We start from the raw sequence: 26532 nt of genomic DNA, 5'->3' as shown, positions 1-26532 counted from the left end.
AAGATATTATTGGTCTTGCAAAGGCAAAGTCCGTATGCAGTTAATCAGAAAAATCCCAAAAAGCAAAGGAGATTACACTTGCAGGGATGTTGAAAAGTTAGGTGGCCACGAGGCCACGTTATTCGTGTAAAAGTGAACCACTCTCCACTCGACTGCAATGCAATCACAGAACTCACACGCCTGTTCATCGAGTTGCGCACAGAGTGCAGCAGACGCCACTTTTGCGCAATTTATTTCATTTGATCCCCTGTGTCTTTGTTCGATTCCTATTATTTATCTTCTAGACTGATTTCGGCACTGTTAACCCCTGTCGCATATGCCGTAACAATATGTACGAAATTGTTGCCTACCTCTATTTAGTACGGAGTACAGAGCACCTTGTTTTTATTAATCAATTCTGATCTATCGCAGCTTCAGGATTAATTAAAATTAATGTCTTACACTAAGGTTTCCCTGCATTGTTGCGTTTCTGAGGGTCCTCAAGAGGGGATACAACACTTCGGTTCCACATCCCTGCGATGAATTTATTTAATCAAGAACTTTTTGTAGTAATCCTTCTCTTTAAAGTTCAATAACTTCGGGCAATGATTCCTAGAGCCCGTATTTGATGTTCTGAAGTGCTCTCAGTCGATTGAATTGAGCCAGGCTTTCACTCGATCTTCGATTTGACCGATACGCCCTTTCGAATCTCGATCAGCCTTATCTGATTCCCACCCTTCTTCCTCTTCTTCCCAAATACCTCTGAGCCATTCATCTTGATAGATAGTCTCCAAGGGTTTACCCTCCCCGTTGATACTCAACCAAAGGAATATATACAGTGTGGCTTCTTCAGAAGCTAATTGATCGAGTTCTCTCCTCGGAAACCTTCTAGGCTCTTTAATATCGAGCATGTCGCAAGAAATTCTAGTCATCGTTGAAAGAGGTGTTTTTGAAAACCCATGATCCCGGATAATCCGACCTTCCTCCAATTCCCAATTCCAATGGTGATATTGGTACTCATGTCGAGTGCATTTCAAATGTGAAGTAACTCGAAGGGCACAATCCTTTGGTAAGGATGACCCCCATGGTTCCCAAGGTGATTGAGGCCGAGTGCCAAATAATAAATCGTCATCTTCGGTTTGAGGAAGGTGTAGTAAGCGCCATGCGTCTGGCCTTGAGATGTATTTAGGAGTTCCATGCGTGTATGGACCCGAACCTGCCATATCCATGAAGCTTTGAAGACAGCCAGTCCAGGGAAAGGAAAGTGCATCCAGAGGAGGACAGGCTGTTTTGACTTTTCCAACGATTTTTGGGGCCAATCAGCCCGCAACCGCTCCAATCCAAAGAGCACCTATCTTCGGTCGACGTATCGCACCGATTAAAGCAAGTGCTTCGTGGTCACGGTCAATCATAGTAGGTTTCCCGCCTAGTACCTCATCGAAAAGCGGATGCAGCCAGGGACTGACGAGATTGCACGGAACTTCCGGCGCCCAGAATGATCCACAAGGGGTAGATAGCACTACTTCCGGACTACAGCTCAGAGTCAGGTAGTAAGGTAGCGCTTCCTTTGACTCGACCATATTGATGGAATGACATCCATAGGGGCCGTGGGCTGTTTACCACCAGTTGCTCTTGGGAATGGCAGTTGGACAGTCGAGCCATAGTATTGGTGCGTCGGGAATGTTACCGCTGTCATAAGAGCAATAGGAAACTGACTACCCAGTCCATGCAACAGTGCAAACTTAGCCAGAGCCTCAAATGCTTCATCTGAGGTTAGAGGGGTATATAGAGAATTTGATAACTTGATTTTCTGGCTGATCGTGAAACATGTTTCGCAAGTGCGAGACACCGCCCAAGGGGCGAGAAAGTCGCTTTTGGGGGTCCGCTTGACAATAGCTTTCCATCCTTCATTTCGAGCAAGTATAGCATACCACCATCGAGTTACATTTTCATCTGACTCCCCAATATCGATGGTATCAGTCTCTGGGATATTGCGAGAATCTTCCCCGTAGTCGATTCCAGAGGTTGTATAGTGCATCATAGCACCCTCTCCTTGTATTTCCACAAGTCGCGCAGATAGTATGTAACACCATCCAATCGCAAGAATTCCCCAGTAATTGGGGCCAGTATTTTTCTCTTCCGTTGTACCAATCCAGGAATTGAAGACATTCCCATAAAAACAGTAGGGGATAGCAGCATTGGTACCAATCTTGAGTAGAGCATCAACTATCCTTTCTTTCTCAATGCTGTCGCAATCCGAGTCTCCTACTAATTTCCAAGTCGATGAGGCTTGCATGCAAAGAAAGTAAGCTAGAGAGACTCCATAAGGGCAGATATAAGTTGTTTTGGGCCGTCCATGGAATTTCGGAGTCCTATGTAGAGGGTGGCTAGGATCTGTGTACTGCAGATTCAACCCAGAATCCCGGTAGGCATCAGCTAGTGATGTGAGGCGATACCAATAATCCCGACTTTTTCTCAGAGCCTCGTGAACATGATGTGTCTCAGGCTGGATAGTGTCAAGGTTTTCAATAATCTATAATCGGGCAGGACAGATGAGCTTGAACTGGTTTGGAAGAGGGTTATAAGTACTGACCGATGAAAGTCGTGGAGGGGTTAAATAGTCCTTTCTCTCGACCGAATCACCTATTCGGCACATTTCGAAGGGAAGAATAGGTTGAACAGAGTAGTAAGGAATATTGATGCAAACATGGTTGAAAAATAAACAACCTATGCGATGACTGCAAGGTTTATAAGGACCAAGGGGTAGGGACTAGTCACATGGCTGGTAGTAAGGCTGATGTGGCTGATACTAGCTACGTACTCTGTACGGAGTACAGTTGTACTACAACCCATGCATATACAATACACAATAACATCATCGTACAATAATAAAGTAGTAATTTTTAAATGCACATTTACTGAGTGTGTTCATTATATGCTTTATAGTTTGTTTCATACTCAGGGAGTATACCACTTCGCCGGAATACCCGTCTCCACCCAGTTTAAGCCCCAAGGTCCAGGCTTTTGGGGTGCTGTAAGTTTACGTAGCAACAGAGTACATATGAGAGGGGCAAGGTTACTATCCCTAAGGGTGCTATGTGATGTGCAAATCCAGTGAGAACGCCGTATGCCTTTGGCAACACTACTTATTCGAGGAGAGTGCCTCCCATATGGAAACGTAACTGCGCTTGAGAAAATACTAACAGCAAACCCACTGCTCTATAAATATCTGCAAAAGATCTAGTTGCGTGAGAGAGTGTAGGTATAGGTGCGCGAGATACCTAGAGATCTAGGTATCTGTAAGAGATTTAGGTGCGTGAGGCTTATGAGTGTCTGCGTAGGGAAAGTGAAGCATTGTCGTCTGAACAAACAAAAGTGGAGGACACTCAAGTCTTCTCCGCGGCAGGTCTCGCGCTTGCTCCTTTCGAACGTGCTTGCCTCTTGACCTTTATCCCCCTCGTGCTTTCTTCCGTTTCTTTTCCTTCATCATCCATCCATTACACCATCACTCATTCACTTACCACTCAAATATCAAATCAAACAACCGAAAAAATGAGTTCTGGCTTGAAGTCTGATCCCAAGCTCTCACAGCTGACACAAGCTGATGCGAGACTGCTCGTCTATGGTAGTCTGTGCATGGAGGGCAAGGTTGGTTACCGCACTTTACTTTCACCTTTCTAGATCTATCTAATTATCACTCATCTCATAGCTCAACAGCGAGAAGCTCGCTAGCCTCCTCGGCATGAAGAAAGCTTCTGTCGCCACCAACTACAGATGTGCAAAAGCTCATCTGCAGGCTATCTTGGAAATACGAATCCAGTCTCCAACCAAGGATGGTGGTGCTGAGGAGACCGAAGCAGCTAAGAAGACCCGTTCCGGTACCAAGGGTGGTGCTGTCAAAGAAGAATCCACCAACGACGAGCCTCCTACCAAGCGACGCAAGACTGTCGCCTCTAAAGCTGCCTCCAAAGCTGCGTCTGAGCCTGCTGAGGAATCTACTCAGGCTGACACTGATGCCGACTTGACCGAGTAGATACCTACTTGTGTCTGCCGTTTTACGAAACTTTCCAGGAGGAACGGGACAAAATGGAGGATGAGATGGAATGAGTTGAAACTGAGAAGTGAGACTGGAATCGTTCTCTGCGGCATCAATGTGCTCGATATGGAAGACGACTTTACCATTCATTTTTCTACTAGGTTTGAGGACAAATTGAACAAAAATTGAAACACAAGCACTCTAGAAGTAACCTTGCACGACAAATAATTGCTGAGTTGACACTAGACTATGTATTAACACCTGTTTTCTTCCTCAAACACAAGGCTCTCAGTTGGCCCGTCTGCGGGATCGGAACAAAGGTCGGACCAAACGAGATGGGTTCGGTCCGTTGAGAGTTGTGTTGTAAGTTGCACTGCTATCAAGAACTTTCGTCACCACCGTACTATTTCCCTCTCGGTAGTCACTTGTGGGAGGTCCATGGGTCAGATAACCGCCATGTGGCTTCAAATGTTTCTTGCCAGTCGCAATATCCTTTCTCGAAAGTATTCTGTCAAACATCTCCAACGAAGCCAATGGCTGGTAGAAAGGTACTTCGTGACCGGACTCATAAATCCGCACAAAGCTGAACAAGTCACTCTGACGAACCTGTCCATGAACAACACCATCCGAAGTAGTGATGTTCACGAAGCCTGCGTGCTTGTACCCTGGGGCATCGATCTCCTCGGCCACAACCTGTCCACCGAGCCAATTGCAGTTGAAGTCACTGGAAACCAAATTAGCACGGTCTAGTTTTATCTCATGGCATGGGAGCTCTCACGCATCACCGAAATACAGCGAAACCTGCACTCCAGCCTTCAGCAACTTCCTCACGGCCTCTATCGTCCCGGACTCGCGGTCGTCGTCACCGGTGCTTCCAAAGGCATTGCTCACAGTCCCAGAAGACTCCGAGAAATTCTGGTACGCTCCAATGGCAGATTGGACTTCAGGGCTGTTGAGATATTCGACGTAGAAGGCGTACGGGAACGGATCAGGTGTCAACTCTCGCATATCATACTCGTCGCGCTTAGAGTAGATGTCAAATAGCGCCTCAACCTTATAATAGCAGAAGGTGTCTGCTGCATTGCAAATGTCATCTCGACCGGTCGCGTAACATTCCTTCGTCCGATCAAGGCAGTTTCCTTCTCCATAGAGGTTGTTGTACCACTCGGCCTGCACCGACTCGCTGTATGGCTTGTAGTCGTAGGTGTTTCCAGGGAAGACAGTGAAGTTGTAGTACGCCTGGTACTGAATCACCGGATCGAACCAGCCATTTCCAATAAGAACATTCTCAAGATCGATCTTAATCGAGCCATGGGGCTTTTTGGCGTTCTGCTTAACAAAGTATTCTGGTCTAAAGTTAGTGCCTGTCGCATCCAGAATTGCTAGGCATCTTTACCGTTGAAGATTGGGCCATAGTGTCCCCCGTAACTCTCGGTGGCGAAGTTGAAGCCATTTCTGGAGTACTTTGGGAACGCTCCCATGAACCCTTGGAGTGTCTTCCACATATTCGGGGCCGCATTTGCAGTTGTATTGGGGACAAGGCCAATGTCTGGTTTGGAGTATGTGCCGCATGTTCCGTATTTCTCGGCATAATCAGGACACTCCTCGCTGGGCAGCTGAACAATATTGCCATCGTTATCCTCATAAGCTGGAATGGGGGCTGTATAGGATAATCCAACCGTGGCAGGCTGATCGACGAAGAGCTGAGGACAGTTGAGCCAGAGTCGCGACAAAAAAACCGTGAAAACAAAGCAAACTTACCATATTGCTCACGTTGCTCCACGAGTACGGGTTGTTGTATACATTTCCGTCGTAATCAACTCCGCACGGCCCTAGTTCCTGGAATAACCCAATCATCGAAGATGATCCCGGCCCTCCATTGATCCAGACCGTAAGTGGTGCCTTATTGATTGTCAGTACACCATATAAATGCATGATCAAATGCCTTCGGAACATACATCTTTGGGATCTCCGTTTCTAGCCTCGAAGAACCACCTGTGCTGGTCAATCGCTGCCTCGGGCTTGTGTGTATCGGGGATCCTCACCAGAAAATATGCTCGTTCTCACCGACATCAGCGTAACCAGAATAACTCTTCACGTTGGGATCCTGTTCGCAAATTCCAGCGGGCACCTCCTTATATCGCACATTGATACCGGCATATCCTTTCTTGGTGATCAAGTCTGTGGGCGCGGGTACGAATTGCGCCGTGGCATAGTGCGCCAGCACTGCCAAGAAAAGCTTGGTATACAGGACCATTTTGAAACAAAATGAACGTCCCAATTCAAAGGTTCCAGTCGGCTCTTATATCAATCTAGATAACCCAAAGTACCGCGATAACCCCGCTCGGCAGGTGATATGGTGATATCCACTATGTATTGCTAGTATCAAAAGGGAAGACCAGAAACAACTAAGATCGCCCAATATGGTGCTTTGGCCCTAAAGCCGACGGGTGTCCGAGTCAATGTCTCCTAAAATCCGGACTTGGCCGAGTTGCTTATCATTCAACCTTATTTGTGCTTGATTGGGGCTTTGAAAGATCAAGTTGGTACTTTGGGGCTTTATCTTTCAGCCCCTTGCCTCACTCTGTGGCACGATTCCTACATTATATCATATTGCCATGAATAACTCGGGAACCGTTTATCTGTCATTAATCTTTATATATGTCAATACCAGTCGACTATTATATAATCTATCAAACAGGAATTGAGTAACTTGAGTGACTTGATCGAAATTATGCCCTGAACGGCAACCCATCGCCCTTGCCAGCATCAACCTGCACAAAATACCAGATGTGCGCCTCAAAATCCTTCAGCAATGGCAGACCAGTCCCAGTGTTGCCGTCAAATGTGACATCTCCCTCAATAACCTTAATATCAGAAGTATTGACGGTAGCATTGTTGGGCGATGTGATCCAATACTCAGGACTGATATGAACATAGCCCATAGCCAACAAAGGCAGCTTAGGAACCGGGTCATTGGTATGAGTAAAACGGTAGTTATTCCCCTGTGCCGTGATATATTTGGCCAATGCCTTGTTAGCCACGCGAGGCGAGGCATACGCGTACAGCTTAGCCGACGGATACCCTTTGCCCCGGAGATCAGCAGCAGCAAGTGTTGCCACAGCGGCGCCGAGACTGTGGCCCACAACGACCAGCTCGTAGCTGGGGTTCTGGGCGACGGCTTCTTTCAGCTCTTTCATGACATCGTCGCGGACTAGTTTCCAGGAACTCCAGAAGCCAAGCTCGGCGAAACATCCCTTACAGAGACCAGGGTTTGTGTATATGAATGTAACATCGGTGATCCAGTTGCGAATTGAGTAGGATCCACGGAAGGAGAGAACAATAGCCGCGTTGGTGTGGTCTACTGCGATGAAGCCGGCGGTATCTGTGATGGTGGTGCTGTTGCGTGTGTGAGTATATCGTCTCAGGTATACTTTATTTAAGGTCGCTTACCTGGAAAAGTCATAGAATACAGTTGCACCGGCTTCCTCCACTTGGGGGCAGTTGCCTTTCGAGCAACTGATCTTAGCGCCCACTTGAGCCGCGTAAACATCGATATAGTATGCTGCAGCGGCATACTGGACCCAGAAGTCGAATTGGTTCAGCTCGGCAGACAGAACATCTGACTGCATGTAAGTAATGCGTTCAATGTATGCTGGGCAACGTGTGTGATATACCTCGGGCCTGTAGTTCACTAGGCAGGGCATAACTCAATGAAGCCACTGCAGAAAGGGCAGCGAATAAAGAGAAACGCATAATGACTTGGGGTTAATGCCTATATCCGGTCCTTGGGAACAAAACTCCCACAGGCTGTGGGAACCCGCGACTTTATATGCGTACACCCGGTTGATCCATATGGTTCCTGAATGGGTTCCATGATTGCGCAAGCCATGTTCCTGATGCTCTATCGGACGAACCAGTAATACAGGATCCGGATTTCCCTTGTGATACCAAAACTCGGCACAGTTCAGCTCATGGAGGATCTTCAGCTCACGGAGAATACTCCGGATTCGCACATTGATCGACGGAATATAGATCAGCTGCGGGAACATCCCTGCTTGTATCCAATCGATGGGCCATAAAGCGTGGGGCCCATCGGTGGAGACGGCGAAGTATCTCATTTCGGTCGGGAAGTAAGACAATGTAGATCGCGGGGAGCTAATGAACTCCGTACTCCGTATAATCCAGGGATATGTTGGAGCTACTTTGTATGTCGAAATTTATTTATCTAGATCACATGAAAGCCGACAAGTCGGATGTTTGATCACTCGGCCCGAATATGTACGTGGGTAAATGGGTTTCCACCTGCTGTGTAGCATTAGATGCATAAGAGACCTTCTGACAGTTACATACATCCATGTGGATTCAGATGTTGTTTTCTTGCATTATCTGCAGCCCGAGGGGTCTTTCGGGATATTTTTTCTAAACTTCGGAGTCATCTAACTAGCAATCGTGATACACTTGGTCTTTTGCCATCGTCAACAACAATGGTCGGCCGCTTGTGCGGCCTCTGTTGACGATATAGGTATACTTGGCACAAGATGATATTTGGGAGATCACATGTAAGCGCACTCCGATCCATGCGTTTTTGAATGTTCTTTTTAGGGCTTTCTGGGTGTATACGAAAGCGGTAAAAAGGATAAACTATACAAGCAAATTTCAAGTATAACCTTCAAAACCTTTGATACTAGAGCTCACGGCGCAAACAACTTTTATTCAACTTTGGCTTATAATATTCACATTAAGCAGCCATCCTTGATGCTAGAGTGCAGGTCGCTCATTCCCACTCGCACACGGCGATAGCCAGTACGGAGGGTTTGCTTCGTGACACTTTCCTTGGACTTCAGGCTTTCCACGCTGGGAGATCCAACCCGCGCATAGCTCACGGGAGTCGGTTTGGTGGATGCCGGAGTGGGTTCAAGTGCATAAACCTCAACCATCCATTCATACCACACCTTGCGGTCATCGGTTTGACGGTACATCGTGGCAACGATCTCGCCATTTTCGGGGACACTAAGAGGGGTCTGGAGACAAAGAAAAGAAAGGTCAGTCTGATGGAATGGAAAGAAGGGGAAGAGTGAGTTGGATATTTCCAAGGAACTGACCTTCAAGGGGAAGTAGATGGGGAACCAGCTGATCATGCTTGCGCTCTTTGCATCCATGGTCACCGGGTTGGTAGACAACTCCACATCACCGTAGAGCACTGTTTCGAAGTAGCCAGCTAGACCGTGACACACACCTCGGTTCTGGGAAGGGAAGGTCAGACGGGTTTGGCGCACATTGTGAGCGTTCGAGATAGTCGACTGCATAGGCGACTGAGGAGGAATGTGTCGGTTCGGGTGGGAGAAAGACCAGGCGGTCTGCACAAAGGGAGTGGGGAATTCAGTTGTGGAGAATGACGCCGATGGTGTGGATGCGCGGTCTCGATTGTTGGGGTTGGAGCTTTCACCAGCGGCAGGCGTATCCATAGTGGAGAGGAAATCAATAGCGTGAAGCATCACGACATATGGGGTCTCTGGGGCGGCTGGGTTGGACACAGTCTGGTGTACAACATCGGCGTGCAATTTGGGAGCGGAAACCGGAGTGAAATGTGCCGAGTATGAGGCTGGAATTGAGATGCCGTGGACGGGGTTGATCACGTCGTTCACACCATCCAGGCATTCTGGGGAGAGCTCATTGTCTGCAAAGGAGCCCAGCAGCTCCGACACAATGATATCAACATGGGTGTGGCACATCGAGCCCTGAGGTTCAGAATCCTCCTGCTGTCGGACTAGAGGTCCTTTCCAGCTTCGCATATCTGACTGGACCAGGGTGACCTTACCATCCCAGATTGTGTCGTTGTGTCGCTGGAGCAACACAAATGCGTTCTGGTTCTTCTCCACGGCCCACATATCAATATCCACTCCGGCATCTGCGCTGGCTTTCAATGCGCGAGTGACCAGCGGGCCACGACCAGCTCCGACAACTGCGACAATCACTTTTCCGTCCGGGTGGGACGTGGCCTTCTTTTGGTCTGCCCAGTCTCTCAACGCCTTGTAGATTGCCTTCTCATACCACTCATATTTGATGGGGTCCTTTTCAAATACTTCATATGTGATACTCTCCAGATTGACTGTCAGCGGCTGTAGAGGAGCCTGCAGATAGTCCTGGTATCCCACACCGAACCTTTCAATCGCTGTCCGTGGGGGCTGGCGCTGCTGCAGATTGCGAATATACGAGAGGTGTGGAGTGGGGTCGTAGTGCTTCTTGCCAGCCTGTGACAAACTTGGATAGTCAGATCCAGACAGGGAAGCCTGGTGGGTATCAGGGTCTTCGATATTTTCAAGTCCAGGAATAGGACCAACGCCACAAAGGATAATCCACGGCGCAGTTCGAAGACGCATCATCTTCGCAATCAGACCTTGGTGCGACTTGGACAAGACTGGGTATCCTTTCTGGTTCTTGAGGAATGTCGAGCCATCAATCGTCAGTAAACGCACTGGTTCGGAATGCCATCGGGATTGCACAAACAGAGACGGCAGTTGCTTCGGCAAAGAAAGGGCTGTGGTTCAAAATTAGCTTTAGTTCAAGATATTGTAACAAAGGCGATGGGCCATTCAAAGGAGGGGTTAGTTCATACCAACGAACAGTCTTGTGTGATATTTGCAAGTTTTTCTAATTGAATCCCAAGCATCCCAGCTTCCGAACGGATCAACCTTGGGTGGAGCTCCCTCGTCTGGCTGCAGGTATTCTGCCCGAGCAAGCGGGGCCAAGTCGCCCATTGTATCAATTTCGAGCTCTGGGTTGTCAACCATCTGCTGCCAAATATGAAATTGGATGTAGGGGCCGAGGTTTAGGGCGTCTTGAATCGCACGTGCATAATAGATGACGCCCTCAGAATGCAAGGCACCGTGGTGCAATTTTGGGCCAGGAATCAAAAGATATCCAATTCCACAAAACGCAGCATACGCAACTTCCAACATCAGAACTTGCCGAGACAAGTCAGCAATCAACGGGTCGGGTGAGCATAGATCAATCCAGCTACTGGTTACACCAACCAATTGACTGGTTGCATCATTCGGGGTGAGATACGAATCTGCCTTCGAGAGCGGCGGAACCACCACAGGCCGAGTGTTCTGGGTAGTAGCCATGGTCCCAACAACATCGTAAGTTGGGGATTGTAGGTTGGCCAAATAAGAGGACAATAGACCAAGAACCCGCGAGTGGAAGTAGGATGTCGTGATCGGGACAGTCATCATATCATACTATCAAATCAAGTTAGCATTTACGAAAGTAAGATTACAGGTGAGAGAAAGAACCAACATTACTCTCATGTACGTTTTGAATGACCCGAGGGGTCACAGTGACCAGTCTATTGTGCTCATGGTGCCCGATGCAGAAAGCTGGCCCTGTATCCTCTGAAGGATTGTAGCTCTCCATATTGAGAAGTCTGGCGCAATGGTGGGGGTGTTCTGGAAGGGTGTGGATAAAAGCTCGTGATTAGCAACAGAGGAGCTAATAACCTTGGTATCAGGCAGTTCTATCTGAAGAAGCCCGGTGCCTTGGATGAGTTGGCGCAGACAAGTCCAGACAAAAACACACAGGGCATCAACAAGCTCGAAGATTATCGATCCCTTTGTGGAGCGCGGCAGAATAGACTGGCGGTGAGCCTGATAGGCAGCTGTGGCGCTCGGTCAACATTCCTTATCTCATATTTTTTTTCTTCGCTATCTCAGCCTCTTCTCTCCGCCGAGTTTACCCATCAACACACACTCCCCTTTCACCCCCACCATGTCTGATAACCGATCCGACTCCGAAGGTGGCGCGCGCGCGAAGCGCCAGAAGACGGACGCTGGAGATCCAAAGAACAATCCCTACCTCGCTCACATGTACGAGAACGAGAATGTCTCCTCCGACAACGGGCCCTTGGCCAAGTTCAAGCGACACCAGACAACCTCCGCGCTGGCGAAAAAGGCTGAAGATGGCGATATCAACCCTTTCAGTGGCCGACCTTTTTCTAGCAAATACTTCTCAATCTTGAAGACCCGTCGCGATCTGCCCGTCCATACACAACGGTAAGTGCTGCCCGACAGCCCGTCTAGAAAAAATAATTGTGCTAACCACTTTATCCAGTGATGAGTTCCTGCAACTCTACCAACAGTCCCAGATTCTTGTCTTCGTTGGTGAGACTGGTTCCGGAAAGACTACGCAGATCCCCCAATTCGTCCTCTACGATGACCTTCCCCAGACTCAGGGCAAAATGGTCGCTTGTACCCAACCCCGACGAGTGGCCGCCATGTCCGTCGCCCAGCGTGTTGCGGCTGAGATGGATGTCAAGCTCGGAGAGGAAGTCGGTTACAGTATCCGTTTCGAAGATATGACCGGCCCGAAGACCATCATGAAGTACATGACTGATGGTATGCTTCTTCGCGAGGCTATGAACGACCCCAACTTGACACGTTACAGCACAATCATGCTTGACGAGGCTCACGAGAGAACTATGGCGACCGATATCCTGATGGGTCTTTTGAAGGAAGTTGTGGTGCGTCGGCCTGATTTGAAGATTATTATCATGTCGGCTACTTTGGATGCGCAAAAGTTCCAGCGCTACTTCATGGATGCGCCCCTTCTCGCGGTTCCCGGTCGTACTCACCCCGTCGAGATCTTCTACACCCCCGAGCCTGAGCAAGATTACGTCGAGGCCGCAGTTCGAACTGTGCTGCAAATCCACGCCACCGAAGGTGAGGGAGACATTCTTCTTTTCTTGACTGGTGAGGAAGAGATTGAAGACGCTTCGCGGAAAATCTCGCTCGAGGGAGATGAGATGGTTCGCGAGGCAGACGCTGGTCCTCTCAAGGTCTACCCTCTGTACGGTAGTCTTCCTCCTCACATGCAGCAGCGCATCTTCGACCCTGCGCCTCCTCCTCGCCGACCAGGCGGCCGCCCCGGGCGCAAGGTCATCGTGTCAACCAACATCGCCGAAACATCTCTCACCATCGATGGTATCGTCTACGTCGTGGATCCCGGTTTCTCCAAGCAGAAGATTTACAACCCCCGCATTCGTGTCGAGTCACTTCTCGTTTCGCCCATCTCCAAGGCCTCCGCGCAGCAGCGAGCTGGTCGTGCCGGTCGTACACGCCCCGGAAAGTGCTTCCGCCTTTACACCGAGGGCGCATTCAAAAAGGAATTGATCGAGTCAACCTACCCCGAAATCCTCCGGTCCAACTTGTCATCAACAGTTCTGGAACTGAAGAAGCTTGGTGTTGATGATCTCGTCCACTTCGATCTGATGGACCCTCCTGCGCCAGAGACTCTGATGAGAGCATTGGAAGAACTGAACTATTTGGCTTGTCTGGACGATGACGGAAACCTTACTCAGCTGGGTCGTCTGGCCTCCGACTTCCCTCTCGACCCTGCCCTCGCTGTTATGCTGATCAGCTCTCCCGAATTCTACTGCTCTAACGAAATCCTTTCCATCACCGCCCTTCTGTCCGTGCCGCAGGTCTTCGTCCGTCCTCCTGCCCAGCGCAAGCGTGCCGACGAGATGAAGAACCTGTTCGCCCACCCCGACGGAGACCACCTGACAATGCTAAACGTCTACCACGCATACCGAGGCGCCGACGCCCAGGCAAACCCCAAGCAGTGGTGCCACGACCACTTCCTCTCCCACCGTGCTCTTCAGTCCGCCGATAACGTCCGCTCCCAGCTTCTCCGCATCATGGAACGCCAGGATCTCGAGATGATCTCCACTTCCTTCGAAGACAAGAAGTACTACGAGAACATCCGCCGCGCCCTCTGCGCCGGTTTCTTCATGCAAGTCGCCAAGAAGGACACAGGCGGCAAGAGCCAATACCTTACCATCAAGGACAACCAGAATGTGCTCCTGCACCCGTCCACTGTCCTGGCTCATGAGGCCGAGTGGGTCTTGTACAACGAATTCGTTCTCACAACCAAGAACTACATCCGCACTGTCACTGCAGTCAAGCCAGAATGGCTCTTGGTACGTTCCCCCTTCCTCTCATATAATCACTGTACATTTTACTAATTCTTTCCCAGGATATCGCCCCTACATACTACGATATTAACAGCTTCCCCAAGGGTGACATCCGCTCTGCCCTGACTCGGGCCGCTGATCGCCTCGCACATAAGGAGAAGATCCGTGCCGAGAAGCGCCGATAGACATTTTTTCCTGTTCAGCCTTAAAATCACGCATGATACGCTTGATTATCGCACTGCTTCCTTTTCGTCACGATGCCAATATTTTGAATAGAACTTTGCTTCCTTGCTCTTTTGTGCCATACCATACATACATGTACTCACTGCCCGGATAATTCCTATCTGTGGTTACCTTCGATCATTTATTGAAGATGCCACATTTGAGGGAGTGTATTAAAACTCCGATGAAATATCCAAAATTCAATGTACTCGAGAGACTTGACCTGGTCTACGGGGACGAAACCATGAAATGTTCTTCAAAAATCAATTGCATTCACAGCCAACAACGCCTAGGCCGGTTAATACATTCAGGGCTGTTTGCCCGCGGTGTTTCTGTATGCTCTATTGGAAACAAATGTAGTCATTTAATATACAAAAAAAGATCTCCTCCATCTTCAATCGGAACATGGATAGTCAATTTCCATGCTGTGGGAGACAAAACAATCAAAATCTCAGCTGGCATATAACGGAGCCTCAACGATAGGAACTGCGCTTTCCACTGATGGTTGATCTGCGCCGGGTTCCCGCCGCCTATTTCGCTTGCTTGCTTTCCGCGAAGCTGAAGATGACGCTTGCGATCTGGCAAGGCTGATCCTAGTGGAAGTTCTAGTGAAACTGCGACTTAATGGAGGCGTTTCAGGTTGCGAGGACTTGAGGGGTGTGATGGTTTCGGCGGATAGAGGGAGGGTGTCTTCGCTTGTTGGATTGAGAGAGTTTTTTGTGGAGGGGTCTGAGATGTGGTGTTTGCGAAGCTCGTAGATGAGTTCGCGGAGTTGGGCAACCTCACCCTTGAGCGTGGAAATGTCCTCATTTACTGTGTTGCCAGCAGGTGTTTGTCCCCCGCTGGATGTAGAGGCAGGCGTTCGGCTACGCCCAAGGGCAGTGCAAAGAGCATTTTCTGCATGTTGATCCGCCAGTTTGGCATTGCGTCGGGCGAAGGTATTCTCCTCCGGCACTTCGATTTGGCTGAGGTATTCTCCGAACGTGTTTCCAAAGTCGTAGCACTTCTGCCACAAGGGGCGGTCGATGTTCTCCTTTGGTGTTTGCTTGGCGGCCTTAGACCACCGCTTGGAATCAGCATGGACGAAAGGTCCCGAGTCGGACTGTCGTGATAAAAGCCTTGGGTCAAAGCCACTGTGCACGGCGGCTCTCACCAATGCATCCGATGCATCTGGTCGGTCGCAAGAGTCGCAAAGACCGACCATTCGACCAAGTAATCTCTCGACTGATTCGAGACGGTGGTCTGTTGATGACAAGAGATAGGTGACGGCTCGTTTCAAAACGTTCACACCCTTATCCCAGTCCCGTCGGAGGCTGTAGAATCGTAGATATGTGAACAGGGTTTCCCAACTATCAAAGAAACCTCCACCCCGTGCAGCTTGAAGCCAAGCGTCGGCTCGATCAGGCTGGTCGAAACGCAATGCAGCACCTATCAAGGCGGCATAGATGACTGGATTGCTGCTGTTTAAAGATGGAACGACGAGATCCATACCATTGACCGTTCGGTGCTTGTAAATCCCTCTGCTCCCTAGGTTGACGGAGTAGCCGTCCCCGCCGAGCATCTTCAAGAACAAATCGAAATCCTTGAGGTTTTTCGATTTTCTAAAGAACGTGATGATTGTGATCACGAGCGATGGGTTGAGGAAGAACCGGTTCGGCAACAATGTCCGCAGAAGCAGCTCGACCAGGTCATTTTGGCGTGTCTGGCCAAATGCCATGATCATCAGCCTGAAGGCCGTCGGTCGATCCGGGTCCCTCGAGCTCAGGATATTGTTGGATATCCGCAGAAGCAGTTCCTGGAGAGACATCTGTTGGCTCGTATAGACCTGAATATCGTCGGCGAGTTCGGCATCAAGGGTCTCGCGCTCTCGTTTCATCTCGCTAAATTGACTTGCGGCGTATTCCTGCGTGATATCACTGTATGCGGAGTTTCTGTCCATTTTCAAGGTGTTCATTCGATGGCGAATATTATTCAATTCCTCCAGGAGCTGCGAGACGTTTACCTGGGGAGTCTCGAAATCCGCTGCGTAGTTCATTGAGACACCCGAGTACCGATGTGCGATGGCCGGTCGCAACAAGATCCGGATAGCGAATTGCCTTAAGGCAAGTTTCTGAATAGCCTTGAGACGAAGATCATCCTCCAAGACCCAGCCAGGTAATGTCTCCTGCGGAAGGAAGATCTCGCTCTCATCGTGTTCATCAATCGTGTGTTCGTCCACCTCAACCGGCTGATTTTCCACCATCCGAGCCCCGACCGCATTCAACCGTGTTCTTTCTGTGTGGAATGCCCTAATTCTGTCGATGCTGGTTGGTGGTTGAATTCCGACAGGGAAGCGAGCAACGGTGCCGAATCCCCTCACTTGCATTAGGCGATTGACTCCTCTGTTTTCTCTTCGCGATTGTAATGACGCCAAAATGCGCTCCTCTTCGTCCACCAGCTCGCTCACCTCGGCCTTGACCGCGGCAATCTTTTCCTCCCAGTCATGTCGACGGCGATCCTTCACGCTCGCATCGGCAATAGCGGCCGCGGCGAAAATGCTGCCGTACAGTGCGGTAACAGAATTTCCAATTCGAAGTCGTCTCTTACTGGCGGTTGCTGCTCGCGAAGTAACCCCGTTGGCAGTAGTGCTCAGACACCCGACACAACGGCAGGATGACTGCTTCGAAACAGCTCGGGACCACAAACCCTGCATTCTCAGGGCATTGCTATCGCGCAATTAGATCCAAAAGGTAATTTTGTAAACCAATGATCAATTGGACTCCTCCCGGAGCCCCGTCGCGCGTAGGGGTATGGAAATAGATGGGGTATCATGCAATCCTGCAAAATAATCTTTCAAGGTTGCAGTTCCGCAAATGCTCGGGTCATCAGTGCAAACATTACAAACGAGCTAAGACCCCATATCTCCTGGACACCATTGAACCTCCAAGACCTCCAAACCTATCTGCTGTTTTTTTTTACTTGGACGAATCTCTTTTGTTACGATATAGAATGGTCACTAAAATCTTCGGTCTTGCCGCCGGGCTACTTGCGTTGAGCGGGCTTGCCAACGCCCATGGCTCGCATTCCAATGACGGAGCTTCCACAGATGATTGGGCCACGAAACACATGATAGGTAAGACACGGTGTTGATGTCCCAATGGGGAAATTGAAGTTACTAAAGTTCTTGTATCCAGAGGAACACCACATTGAATCTTTTGACCCGACCTCATTCTTCATCCTTCACGATTACGATTCCTCGGGAGCATGGACACCTGACGAAGTCCGCAAGACATATGGTCTGAACGATGAATCCAATGCCGATGTCACTGAACAGATGAAACAAGATGCTGCGCGCGCAGTGTTTGAGCTTTTCGACACTGGAAACACCGGGTTTATTGACCGCGAAGACTGGCTGGCAGGCATTGCGGCAGGGAAACGGCTGCCAGATCTTGGTTACGGCCCCGGACACCATGGTGACATCGAGTATGAGTACGAGATCCATCACTTTGAGAAGTACCACGGCGATGATGCCACGGAGGAGGACTTGACCCACCCCGAGGATATTGAGCACTTCCGCAAGCATGACGAGCAGGAGGATGCTGCTATTGCCCTCGAAAAGCTGGAGCAGATTCAAATTGTCGAAGGCAACATTCCTCAAAAGTTCCGCCGAAATTTCTAGACTGTTCAGCTCACAGTTCCATGTTTCTTTTCTCTGTACATATGCGCTTATACATATCAGCTTACGTCAATTTGAGCCTCGCGGTTCATCCATCACATCCCTCTCTAACTTGTGATATGCTAAGATCTCTCTGCATAAAATTTCCAGGGGAAATGTATGAAAAGCTATAACAGCTATTTAAGACCTTGAATTTGGAAGCAGCGGATATAACGATAAATAGCCAGCCATGAAATGAAGCAGACCCGCCAATACAACATGTATGAAATGGAAACTCATGACTTAAAAACGCCGGAGGAGAGTATTGAGACGCTAAAAGCTCAGAAATAGAGGGATGATCCATGGCAAAATGCGGCAGTCAACGCCAATCCCGAACACAAGGAAACAAAGGGAAAGAGGTCTTGGGAGAACAAGGAATTGCTAGGAGAAGAACTGTCCCTTTATACTTTGATTTGTCTTCCGGAGACTTGGCTCTCAGTACTCCGTAGTGTAGCCCAGCCTATCGTTCGAATCGACAACTCTGTAGTCTAAGTGTTAGCAGTAAAATTAACGCACCATGAGAATTTTTTCAACTTACGAGTATTGTTTCGTCAAAGTTCCCTCTCCGCCCTTCGACAGATCGATATTAAAAACGTAGAAGTTGCCATCACTAGTGACAACCATGACTTGGGGAGTGTTGCTACTCATAGCAACCACACTCCTCATCGGCCCGGGGCCTGAATTACTACCAGGGCCTGAGTTCGATCGCGGCACTTTGATCCAAGCAAAGTCACGCGCCGGTTCCCACATCTCACTGACTCCCTTGGGAAGATATCCGCCCACTTTGGCGGCAACTGCGCCACCAACGTTTTGAGAGGTTCGGCGGAGTATCCCCATAAAAGTGCCGTTGTGTTTCCGCAACGAAGAATCTGAGCCTGCCTCGCCGTTGGTTTCATCCTCCTCGGGTGAATATCCATGGGTATTTTGCGGTGAGCCATGGTCCCGGCCAGAAGGAGAATGCGACGAAGAAGCATCGGATGATGGTGTTTGGTGGGTCAACTTGAAGATATGGACGGTCTCGGTGGATGATGAAACGCATAAGAGCGTGGATGTGGTGTTAAAGGACATGCTGTAGATTCGTGACGGCATGGAGCCACGTCGGAACTGGTACAACTTGTGACCATCTGGAACTGAGAAAATGCGGATGATAGTTCCTTTATCTGAGGCAGTAGCTAATAAAGTCCCATCGCTATTCAGCGCAATGAGTGCCAGAGGAGAGCGATGGGCTTCGATGACGTTGATAGCTTCTAGTTTCACGGCATCAAAAATTAAGACGTCCCCGCTCGTGGGAGATACATGTGTTGTTCCGGGAGGCGCATGTGCTGGTGTTTTTGCAGCTGCCGGGGCTTTTTGTGGAAGAGGATATGCCATGTAACAATTCTCTGAGGAGGGCGCAAGGCCACAAATTGCTGTTTATTTGTCAGAACTGGTCATCAAACCGCTTGAGAAGGGGAAAAAAAAAAAAAAAGCCAGGCGCAAGAGCTCTGTACCGTTAGGATTTGGTGAAGTATCAATGGTAGACAAAAGCTTCATGGTCTGGATATCATAGAGATAGATCTGATCTTCAAGGACAATGACAAGTCGCTTGCGGTTCAGCTTCACTGCAAGAACTGTTGTTGGAAATGTCAATTCGCATATCGTGCATTGTCGCTATCCCAAACGTTAGTTCCATGTAACCATATGATGTATATAATGGCACGACTAAGTCGAAAGGATTCGAGTTACCTTAGTGTTTTGAATCTGCAAACGTCTTGGCGATAAGATAAGGGCTACAAGAGAGGTTGAGAACAGCATCTCAATGACAGCAATATTTCCCTCCTTGGCTTCATAGCTCTTGGCAAAGGGTTCAGTTGTGAAGATCTGAAACCCCTTAGATGTTGCTATAAATGCGATCAGTCAATGTCTGATAAAGATAAAGAAACCGTTTCCGGGAAAAGACTCACCCACAGCCAGGTAGCTGTAGTCCTGGTTAAATGTGACGAAATTCATTGCCATTTTTGGAAAGGTTCAGGATTGTAAATGAAATCAATGAGATTGATACGATATAAGGCAACTCTCGGATGTCGGAGATACCCCGCTTAGCGCGAGATTGAGATGGAGCCACCAGCAACTCTTTACCCGTCACTGGCCACTGCACAACATATCTTAGATTTAGAACAAAATGAGATGCTTCAACGACGATGATGTGGAGAAGAGAGGATATGCTATCCGTGAAGTCTTTGGAGAAACTTGTCACAAGCGAGAGGTTTGCGCTTGGGCCACACCTTGATTGCCCACCGCCTACGGATTATTTATCTTATCGACAATCGCTGGTTCTCTTGGAAGGTTTCAATGGCCTTTTTACTTCACTCTCTGGCTGATGTTAACTAGCTTGAACGTAAATACCGAACAATCGGGAGGCTAAGAAGGGTATGTCATTTCCATGAAGCTTTGAATGTTGCTGAAGCTGTTAATTTTAGTCACCGACCCCTTACTTCCATGAAACGGGTGAGAGTATCCTCGCCCCCCAACATACGTAATGACGTAGAGATCATTTACTATGATCTTAGGCCCCACTCTCATTGTGTTATTTTGTCAACTCCAAGCAATGTCTGTATATCAGAAAATCGAAGATATGAGTTGCATATATGGGCTATAGCAGATACATCCCAATCAGGGCAAACCCCACCAGCTCAACATATATCCTGGAGGTGGTAAGTGAGTTGTGGAAGGATATATCATGAGTTTTGAAGGGAAAAAAAATAAGGAGTTAGACCTCGGCATCATACTGGAGTTCTTCGGCTTGTATCTCTCCGTGATAAGAAGCAGATGACCTATCATAGGCAACTATATCCATGTCGACTAGGGAGCTTGTTCTATAAATGAACACCTCAGCAGATAAGAGGCTCATCTTCATTCAAGGTGAATTTTTTGTTTGAAGGGAGCGATTCATGTGCGCTATCCTCGATAGGTGATGACTTGCTGCCCGATGAAAAATACAGAAGCTTGACAGTGTCAGTGTTAGTTAACAGGTGCGAGGTATATGCGCCAGTTGGACTGGATAATGCAGGCATAGCCACTCACAGAGTCAACCTCTGACTCACCGACCACATCATTCACAAAGAAGGTGCCATCAAGGCCCGAAATGTTTTGATACTCGCAGCCCAGCATCAGGGAAAACGTAGCGACCAGCCAGGTCTCCCGGACATGGACTGAATATGCCGCGCGTCGCCACTAAAGACCAAAATAGTTCTCGAAAAAAATTTCAATATAGGCCCGTGTACCAACCCGTGGAAGAAATACCTCGTCGACGCGAGGAAAACAAGGTACGGCAGCTACCCGCCTCGCACGACATGGTCCCCTTATGCGTGGACCACTGAAACCGCCCTGATTAGGTCGTTTTTCATGCCGCCCGGGCCCAATTGAAGAAATCGAGCTTTGACTGCAACGAAATTTGCTTAATGGCTCAAGTCGGACGATAACTGTAGGCAGCAGTTGAGACAATTTGTCAGCATGCGCATAGCCTATACTTGCCTGCTTTGTAGGTGATCAAGCACCTGAAGAATGTGGCGCAGGGCCGTAGCCAATATGCACAGTTCCCTGCCCAGACCGAGACCTGCTCACCATGTGGCCCCGCCAGGATATGAAATGAAACCCACCAGTTGGGTAGCAAACAGCCATGCAAGCTATTGATCCTAACTGGGCCGGTGACAGCCGGCGTGCAGTGTCAGATCCCAGACGAGGAACAGCTTATTTTGCCCCCGTCCGATGATGTACAGTTCCTGCACACTCCGACTGGTGCATGGAGCATCCCGTCGACATGTCCCCCAAACACCGGTGCTGATTCGACCGCGTCTACCCTCAGGCACACCACCAGTAATATCCCATGCTATGCTGCTGGTTGTACAGGGTATGTGTTGCATACCTAGTGGCAAGTAGGGAGTGGACACAGTCTTCACTAACCCGACCAAAGGGGGGTTTATGCATCTAGTGGTGATGTCTAGGATAGCCGAGGATCGGCAGATAGGGAAATCAAGGTCGGATCTACAGAAAGTTTGCCCGATTGTTCAAAAGAGCGTTTTCCATCTGACACAGTTCACTTTTGCTGGCTCAGAACTGGTAGAAAAATGGGTAACCAATGAGGGTTGATATGGTTCTCTTGTGTGCTTGGGATGTCAAGCGATACGCTAAGGAAAAGATAAGACTGAATTTCCGGAAGTGTCACCTTACAGCTTTGCGTACTAGGTATCTACATATAGATACTTAGGCTTGTTGTTAGGCACGGGTGTTAGGTATTGAGTCTTTGGGCATCTTGCATTGAGACATTATCACAAGACCGTTCTTGTTTTTCCGGGCTATTGACGGGATTTAGGCATCCGCTTATTGGGCATGTTGATATCTAACGTTTCGATTGAAACCCCCACCTCGAGTGGATCGCAGTGGCGATCCGGGGTTAGTTCTAAACCTGTACAGGATACATCGAATGCATGTACTTTTTATATATGCGGGAATCTGTTGATATTTTTTTTTACTTTTTTTATGTGAACGTTTTAGTTGAAAATTGAGACTTGTTGAAAAGACCAGTAATATAGATATGTAGATCTAGATATATATATATCCATATTCAAAGTTGATATATATGTTCCAAGGTTATGATATATCCCATAACCTTCGGGATAACCCGTGGATTCCTCATATTCGGAACAAATTGACTTTCTCTGTTCACGAAAAGGCTAAGGCCATTCTCGTGGATCCGATAACAGCCTGGGAACATTGGGGGGATTTCTTTGTTCTCGATCTGGTGGAGACAATTTCCAAGATGAAACCCCCAGACGCACAGACAAGGCCTGTAATCTGGGCCCCGATATTAGGAAATCTCATCGTCATTAGGGGTTGCCCCATTGAATGATTGGCTCAAATGTTAGTCGTCCGTGATCACCTATTTTCTTATAGGTCCAGAGAGAGGATCCGAAGGCAAAAAAAAAGTGGTAAGTATCCCTGTATAGGTGGGAAATTGCGATTCACAAACCATTTTCAATATCTGATGCATATAACATACGGATAATATAACCAGACCCGCGGTGGAGCTAGTGGATACAATGGGGGAAACACTACTCCGTATGGACAATGACGATAGTAAGTGATGATGATGAGATATGCTAGTGCCCCAGTAAATGCCCCAGTAAATGCCCCAGTAAATGCCCCAGTAAATGCCCCAGTAAATGCCCAGTGAAATTGTATGGTAACATCTAAACAATAGAATTGAATTTTTAGGTACATATTATACAATGTACGATGTACTCTCTTGTCAGATCTTGTCCCACGTTATCTCTCCCCCTCCTTCAATTGCTCTCTCCACTTGTCTCTACTTTGCTCTTTTATCTAGTCTCTCCCTCATAACTTGTTCCCCATTCCACCCCTTACCTAACTTAACCCTCGGTATTGTATGATCCCCCTCCTTTGACCTTCCGAGTCCAACTTATTTACTTTGTATCTGCAACTGTTTGAACTTCACTACTTCACTACTTCACTACTCCACCACTTCACTACTCCACCACTTCACTACTCCACCACTTCACTACTCCACCACTTCACTACTCCACCACTTCACTACTCCACCACTTCACTACTCCACCACTTCACCACTTGTGACGCGCCCAAGCGAAATTCTGCTAACCGTCACATAGCTGTGCTTGCGATCACTCACGCGTCAGATTGCCATTGCTCTCGACACTATCCACCACACATTGACTGCAAATGATGTAATCGTCATTTGACTGACTCTCGAAAAGTGTTGCAATTGCAAGTGACCATTATCATCTTCATCACAATATTTCACCCAATTTTCAACACGCGTTTTGTCAGTCATGGCCACCGTGCTAGTTCAGCAGCAAGCGCTGCACCACTCGACCCCTCCTCCCTCTCCTATCCCCTCAGCCTTGACCGTCAACCGACGTTCAAGTCCTATCCCGAACAGACATATTCCAGTATGCCCCACTGGCCCTATTCCAGCCCCTCAGCCTACTTCCGCACCGCGATCATCCAGCGATCAGCCGTCCTCGCTATTATCTCCTCCAGATGAGAAAATGCGCATTGGACGAACCACATCCCCCGCTGTTTATGCTATTGATGGCGCCAAATTGGCAGCTGCTATCGCTCATCAAGCATCGCAGCCTTTACCTGATCCATCTTTGATGTTTCCTTGGCTCCATGGACTGCATCAAGACAACCATCTGCAGCTAGGTTTCTTTTCAAGTCGCAGGCGCCATGCTCGTCGCACTCCGAAATGCTGGCGGGGTATCACCGTGGTCAAGCTGGGAGGTGACTTGACCAAGTCACGCATCAAGGGTGCAGTGAGCGCCCATGAAGTGTTGGCACCGTCATGCCGCTTCTTGATGGCCGATCCTCCCGAGGGATTCTCCGTCCGCAATTTCCAAATACAAACTGCCAAGTTGGCTGCGATGTCGGATATTGTTATTTATGCCGAAGATAACAACAGTCATACTGGACTTGTTGAGTTGGCCAACCAGTTTGCCAAGGCCCAGCAGGCATGGCGAATGAAGATGGATCCCATGCAGGAGCGACCAACCTACAATACCTTTATCCTTGCCGGTTTGTTACTTTACCCTATCCCTCGCACTCGTCGACCATCAATTGATATATTTCCATAGACAAATTTACCAATGTTGCGGAGAAACACCCAGAGATTATTGCCATCGATTCAAGCGGTCAACCTACAGGCCGAACTATGGATTTCGGTAACTTCAAACCTTGCTACGCCCTAAAGTTTATGCTAACAAAATTGGTAGTCCAATGGGAACGACTGGAAATGACTACGATGTCCCGTGCATCCGAGATTTCGTCCAATCTTTGGCTCGGGCCAACTCCGGACTACTTCCATACGACCGTTGCTCTGGAGTTGGCAAAGGAAGATGGCTATGACCTGTTGATCGAAACATGCGACATGGCCAACATTCCTGGCCCACGGTTCCTCGCAATGCTCGACAAACAGATTGAGAGTGGTCCTCAGCGCTTGGAGTTCCCCTCTTCGGGATCTCTTCTGCTTCCATCGGGAAACACCAGAGAGGTTGAGGACATTGTCAACACCATCAGGTGGATCTACTATCTCGCGCACCCAGATAATTCATCGGAAGAGCTTGAAACGGACGGAGATGTCGACGGAGATGTCGCAATAACCAAATCGAGCGGGAAACCACGCAAGATTCTCATCCACTGCGCGGACGGCTATACCGAAAGCTCGTTGTTGGCCGTGGCGTACTTCATGTTTGCAGAAGGCGTGCCTGCCCATGAAGCTTGGCTCCGACTTCATTGCAATAAGAAACGCAACTTCTTCGCCTATCCGACCGACGTTGCTTTCCTATCCCACATCCAAGGACGTCTGTTGCAGGAAAGCCCCGCGACACAGTCGATGGATCTCTCGGAAATCTCAGACCCGAATTGGTTTCACCACATGGACGGCTCCTTCCCCAGCCGTATCCTGCCGTATCTTTATCTGGGCAATCTGACGCACGCAAACAACCCGGAGCTTCTGTGGGAGCTTGGGATCAAGCGTGTGCTTAGTATTGGCGAGGCTGTCAATTGGACAGATGCTGACCGTGCCAACTGGGGAGCGGATAACTTGATGTACATTGACAATGTCCAAGACAATGGCATTGATCCTTTGTGTCAGGAGTATGATCGTTGTTTGGAGTTCATTGGTAAGTCATCCGAATTCGTTCCTTTTATTTCTGTTTCAATATGCTAATTCGTGCACAGAAAAAGGAAACGAACAAGGCATGGCCACATTGGTCCATTGTCGAGTCGGTGTTTCGAGGTCCGCAAGTATTTGCATTGCTGAAGTTATGGCCTCCAAAGGCCTCTCTTTCCCGCGTGCATAGTAAGTTAATTTCTAATGAAGTCATTTAGCTGGATGATGCTAATCTATGCTAGTTGCTTTGTCCGCGCAAGACGTCTCAACGTCATCATCCAACCTCATCTTCGCTTTGTGTAAGTTTTTATGTTCTTCTACTCTCACGTCCAGTAAGGGAAGTTTGCTCACACCTAGTCACAGGTATGAACTCCTTCAATGGGAGGAATATCAAATGAAGAAGCGAGGCGAGGCCGTCAAGCGAGAGCTTGAATGGGGCACTGTTGCGCGTGAGATAGCTCTGCTGAACAAGCCCTACTCGAGGCACTAAGAGTAGCCTCTGGCTCTGAGATCCGCCCTCATCCATCAGGATTGGAAAGATGGGCCACTGGATACTGCGATATCACCATTCCTTCTGCAAGCACAAACACTAACACAATCCACAACACTTCTCTGCTGACTGTTTGCCGACCTGAGGGTCAGCACTTGGCTTCACCATGGCTCGAACACGAGACCTATTTCCTTAATGCGTGTTCTTGCCACCTCTTTCATGCGAGACACTTCACTACACGACGATACAATGACTTTGCACGATTTCCACGAACAAGGACGACTTCTTGACTGATCCTTGGCGCTCGGCGTTTTCAAGTCTTCAGGGCATAGGAGATGTTGCACCTACTACCCATGATGCAATGAATTTCTGATGTCTCTGACCCGATTTTTTGTTTCTTTTCAGCCAGCCAATATTGTTGATTTTACCTGTTGATTTCGCCCTATTCTGT

General features: G+C 48.6%; 10 protein-coding genes across 10 annotated transcripts; 4 read left to right on the top strand and 6 right to left on the bottom strand.

Annotated features, from left to right (window-relative positions):
- Positions 1–1522: 1522 nt before the first annotated feature.
- N7479_010640 (uncharacterized protein) lies at positions 1523–2017 on the bottom strand (the record flags this gene model as incomplete). The annotated part of the gene is made up of 1 exon (XM_057258331.1): positions 1523–2017. The coding sequence occupies one exon, from the start codon at positions 2015–2017 to the stop codon at positions 1523–1525; it is 495 nt and encodes a 164-aa protein (XP_057105789.1).
- A 1514-nt stretch (positions 2018–3531) lies between these two features.
- N7479_010639 (uncharacterized protein) lies at positions 3532–4012 on the top strand (the record flags this gene model as incomplete). Its single annotated transcript, XM_057258330.1, has 2 exons — positions 3532–3627; positions 3689–4012. 2 exons carry the CDS (start codon positions 3532–3534, stop codon positions 4010–4012), a joined length of 420 nt encoding a protein of 139 aa, XP_057105788.1.
- Positions 4013–4303: 291 nt separating this feature from the next.
- N7479_010638 (Peptidase S10 serine carboxypeptidase) lies at positions 4304–6272 on the bottom strand (the record flags this gene model as incomplete). The annotated part of the gene is made up of 6 exons (XM_057258329.1): positions 4304–4739; positions 4794–5361; positions 5412–5718; positions 5777–5917; positions 5974–6010; positions 6061–6272. 6 exons carry the CDS (start codon positions 6270–6272, stop codon positions 4304–4306), a joined length of 1701 nt encoding a protein of 566 aa, XP_057105787.1.
- A 475-nt stretch (positions 6273–6747) lies between these two features.
- Positions 6748–8136, bottom strand: N7479_010637 (lipase family protein; the record flags this gene model as incomplete). Its single annotated transcript, XM_057258328.1, has 3 exons — positions 6748–7414; positions 7469–7641; positions 7933–8136. 3 exons carry the CDS (start codon positions 8134–8136, stop codon positions 6748–6750), a joined length of 1044 nt encoding a protein of 347 aa, XP_057105786.1.
- Positions 8137–8751: 615 nt separating this feature from the next.
- On the bottom strand, positions 8752–11434 carry N7479_010636 (protein arginine N-methyltransferase; the record flags this gene model as incomplete). The annotated part of the gene is made up of 3 exons (XM_057258327.1): positions 8752–10556; positions 10635–11259; positions 11318–11434. 3 exons carry the CDS (start codon positions 11432–11434, stop codon positions 8752–8754), a joined length of 2547 nt encoding a protein of 848 aa, XP_057105785.1.
- A 351-nt stretch (positions 11435–11785) lies between these two features.
- On the top strand, positions 11786–14173 carry N7479_010635 (DEAH-box ATP-dependent RNA helicase PRP43; the record flags this gene model as incomplete). The annotated part of the gene is made up of 3 exons (XM_057258326.1): positions 11786–12069; positions 12128–13994; positions 14051–14173. 3 exons carry the CDS (start codon positions 11786–11788, stop codon positions 14171–14173), a joined length of 2274 nt encoding a protein of 757 aa, XP_057105784.1.
- Positions 14174–14661: 488 nt separating this feature from the next.
- Positions 14662–16902, bottom strand: N7479_010634 (uncharacterized protein; the record flags this gene model as incomplete). The annotated part of the gene is made up of 1 exon (XM_057258325.1): positions 14662–16902. The coding sequence occupies one exon, from the start codon at positions 16900–16902 to the stop codon at positions 14662–14664; it is 2241 nt and encodes a 746-aa protein (XP_057105783.1).
- Positions 16903–17198: 296 nt separating this feature from the next.
- Positions 17199–17868, top strand: N7479_010633 (nucleobindin SSP120; the record flags this gene model as incomplete). The annotated part of the gene is made up of 2 exons (XM_057258324.1): positions 17199–17322; positions 17384–17868. The coding sequence occupies 2 exons, from the start codon at positions 17199–17201 to the stop codon at positions 17866–17868; spliced, it is 609 nt and encodes a 202-aa protein (XP_057105782.1).
- A 471-nt stretch (positions 17869–18339) lies between these two features.
- N7479_010632 (phosphoinositide binding protein ATG18) lies at positions 18340–19899 on the bottom strand (the record flags this gene model as incomplete). The annotated part of the gene is made up of 5 exons (XM_057258323.1): positions 18340–18385; positions 18443–19313; positions 19395–19554; positions 19630–19784; positions 19848–19899. 5 exons carry the CDS (start codon positions 19897–19899, stop codon positions 18340–18342), a joined length of 1284 nt encoding a protein of 427 aa, XP_057105781.1.
- Positions 19900–23750: 3851 nt separating this feature from the next.
- pps1 (tyrosine/serine/threonine protein phosphatase PPS1) lies at positions 23751–26081 on the top strand (the record flags this gene model as incomplete). The annotated part of the gene is made up of 5 exons (XM_057258322.1): positions 23751–24495; positions 24555–25601; positions 25660–25780; positions 25834–25890; positions 25955–26081. The coding sequence occupies 5 exons, from the start codon at positions 23751–23753 to the stop codon at positions 26079–26081; spliced, it is 2097 nt and encodes a 698-aa protein (XP_057105780.1).
- Positions 26082–26532: the final 451 nt, after the last annotated feature.

The sequence above is a fragment of the Penicillium vulpinum genome (assembly GCF_028829585.1).
Source record: "Penicillium vulpinum strain IBT 29486 chromosome Unknown utg000004l_segment0_segment0, whole genome shotgun sequence".
Lineage (NCBI taxonomy): Eukaryota > Fungi > Ascomycota > Eurotiomycetes > Eurotiales > Aspergillaceae > Penicillium > Penicillium vulpinum.
The sequence above is the reverse complement of the archived record's forward strand: the minus strand, read 5'-3'. Positions and strand labels throughout refer to the sequence as shown.